Source organism: Ursus maritimus, unplaced genomic scaffold (assembly GCF_017311325.1).
Source record: "Ursus maritimus isolate PB19 unplaced genomic scaffold, ASM1731132v1 scaffold_32, whole genome shotgun sequence".
NCBI lineage: Eukaryota > Metazoa > Chordata > Mammalia > Carnivora > Ursidae > Ursus > Ursus maritimus.
In genome coordinates, this window is record NW_024425786.1 from 14,984,038 (window position 1) to 14,987,030 (window position 2,993).

The following is a 2,993-nucleotide window of genomic DNA, read 5'->3' on the forward strand; positions in this document are numbered from 1 at the left end:
CCCCCCCCCCCCCGGCTCCCCCGGCCTTGGTGGAGGTTCCCGTGCCCTGGGCCCCAAGTACCTCTCCAGGCTGGCTGCCCACAAAGAGGTGGCAGAAGAGCTTGCTGGCCGGGCTCTGGGGGTTTCGGGCCATGAAGGCAAACTGGCAGTGGGCGGGGCACCAGGTAGAGTAGAGGATGCGCCTCAGAGCGTGAGCCATGAGCAGCACCTGGGGAGCAGCGGGCGGGACGGCCTCCGTCAGACCCGCCGCGGGGCCTGCAGCTGCCGGCCGGGGGAGCCAGCCCTGTGGGCCACACACACCTGCTGGCTGGCCTCCAGGGCCTGGTCTCCAGCCTGGGTGCCCAGCTTAGGGCACCCCCACCCCCCGGCTCCTGGGGGAAGAACTCTTCCCTCCTTCCAGGCCTGCCCAAACCCTGCTTCACATGGGAACCCTCGTCCTTCCCATGGCCTCCCAGCTCAGTCCCTTACTCCCCACTGCCAGCCTGCTGGCTGGGTTGTCCCCCACCCCATGCCATAGAACTGAGTGGCAAAGCACTCACAGCCTGCAGGGCCACGGAGAAAGGCAGTTGGCAGTGGGCCCTGGGGTGCAGGCCTGGTCTCCGGAGTCAGATGACCACGGTTTGAATCCTGGCTCTGCCACACACACTGGGTGACTTGGGCAGGTAAGCACAGCCCTCTGAGCCCTTGTGACACTTATTAAGTGGGGACGGTGCCCCCCTCTGATGGGGTTGTGGGTGGGAGGTCAGTGAGATCTCATGCCAGTGCCCAGGACCTGACCCCGAGGCCCCCGCGAATTACACTTCTGGGGCATGAGTCACACCGGTCTGAGGAGGCTGGCCCCGGGGCTGTGGGGCCCACAGCCTGGCACAGGTTAGGGTTCAACACACCCTGGCTGGCCCCACGACAAGAAGGACCGGCGATCAGGCAGGCGCTCCTGACTGGCCTCCGGCCTGAGTCTGCCCACAGCCCCCCGGCCAACCTGGGCAGGCCTGCCCAGAGCCCAGGGGTCTGCAGAAACCCGGGGCTGATGACCCTGACTCTCAGGCCAGGAGGAAGTGCCCAGAGATTTTGGAGGGCCGGGGCTGGGGCTGAGATGGAGGAGAAACCATGGCTAGTCCTTGCTTTGAGGGCTGGGCCCTTGGAGAGAGGAAGTCCGAAGGCCCAGAGCAGGCTGGGGAGGCAGGGACGTGCGAGGGCTGGCGCAGGGCTGGGTGTATTCTGAGGGAGAACGACACTGGTCCCGTCCAGTCCTCACCTGCACCCACACAGGCTCCTACCTCGCCCTCCCCGCTGTAGATCTTGAGGCCCTGAAGGCTGAATTTCAGGATGACAGCCCGGCGTCGGGGACAATCCTAGGAGGGAGAGAGTTGGTCGGGGGCAGGCATTACCTTCCCGGCATGCCTTGCCCTGCCCTGCCTCAGGGCCGGTCACCACAGGCTGGCCAGCCAGCTCCACCCCGGCTGCCAAGGGACTGGGCCCTGGAAAGTGGACTCTCCACGAGCTGGGGAGGTGTGGACGGGCCTGGCAGACCACCCCGCAGCCAGGGCCATAGCTGGCCCTGTTATGACCATCCCCCACATCTCCCATCTGTGGCTTCCACTGGGTTGCAGGTCATGACTGCCCAAGGGAAGGGGTCCCGGGGCATAAGGGACACGGCTCCAGGAGCCTGGGTGTGGCCCTCACTGGCCCACTTCTCGGAATGGCTTTGGTCCCATCCCTCCTTGGGCCTCACCTGCTCCATCTCTATGATTGGGGCGTTGGGTCAGATGGCCCCTGTGGCCATCTGACCTTCCCAGGCTGTGATCCCTGCCAGGGACAGGGACGTGCCCGCCCCAGCTCCCTACCTTCAGTGCCCATAGCTGTTGTTGCACGAGCCACACGCTCTCCTGGGTGTCCAGGTCGTCCACGGGGAAGGAGCCCACGTACTGCTTGGGGGTGCGGTGAAAGTGGGATGGAGGCAGGGCAGTCAGGACCATGGTCCTGATCCCATCCTCCAGATTCCCCCCAGACACACTCTGCTCTGTCGGGTAAGCTGTGGACAGTGACAGAGCACTGGGCTCGGGGTCTAGTAGGCTCTGCTGCGTTCCCAGCAGGTGGCCTTGGTCAAGCCTCTTTGCCCCTCTGAGGCCCCGTCTTCTCATCTGTGCACACACACACATTCTAGAGTCTGGGGCTGGGAGGGAAGACAGGAATAGCTCCTCCCCACCCCCCAGGACCTGCACTCAGTCCCGGCCCACGAGCACACCCCATGAGGGCGGCCCCACCCACCTGGGCGAACTTGCTGATGCACCGGGGCCGGTGAGGGGCAGGGCCACAGTCAGAGGCCCTCCGGCCCCCTGCCCCAGCCCTCTGCATGGCCCCCAGGGTGCCCAGCTTCAAGCTCCGCGGGAGAGGAGGCTGCAAAGGGCAGGGGGAGAAAGGATGGCTCCCGGGTACTCGAGCCACACTGCTCCCCCTCAGAGGCCAGTGAGCTCCTTCATCCTGCAAATCCTTCCTGAGCCCTTGCTATGTGCCAGGCAATGTCCAGGGCATGCGGACACAGGGGAAAAACACAGCCCAGAACAAAACGACAGACTTCCTGCTGCCCTCAGGTAGCCAACATGCTTGTGTGGAAGAAAGACACTGAATGAATCAATCAGTAAGATATGGAATATGCTAGATGGTGATACAGGAGAGAGGAGGCAGGGAAATGCAGGCTGGGGGTTGCTGCAGGGAGGAAGGCCTCACTGAGGAGCGCGCTTTGGGGAAAGAGCTGAAGGTAGGGGTGTGGCAGGCCACCTCTGTGTTCTGGCCTGGGCCTGCCCCGGGGTGGAAGTAGGAGCGAGGGACATGTAACCAGCCTGTCCCAGGGGAAGGAGGGCAAACTGGGAAGGTACCACCTGAGAGGAGGGGTATGACAGCTGCCAGAACAATCCGCAGAGGCACACGGAGGAAAGCAGCCGAGCCCCTGGGCAGACCTTACCAGAAGAGTGGACCAGAGCCAGGGTGGGATC

The 2,993-nt window shown here is 64.3% G+C and overlaps 1 protein-coding gene across 1 annotated transcript in view; it reads right to left on the minus strand.

Annotated features, from left to right (window-relative positions):
* The window catches only part of LOC103666802 (SH2 domain-containing protein 5), a 10,303-nt gene extending 7,948 nt beyond the window's left edge, over positions 1–2,355 (minus strand). Inside the window, exons 1-4 of the mRNA XM_040645551.1 lie at positions 2,269–2,355; positions 1,845–1,925; positions 1,278–1,352; positions 62–208 (exon numbers count right to left, since the gene is read on the minus strand). Of these exons, the coding sequence (XP_040501485.1) occupies positions 62–208; positions 1,278–1,352; positions 1,845–1,925; positions 2,269–2,355 (390 nt within the window). The remainder of the gene's footprint in view (positions 1–61; positions 209–1,277; positions 1,353–1,844; positions 1,926–2,268) is intronic.
* Between the last annotated feature and the right edge of the window lie 638 nt (positions 2,356–2,993).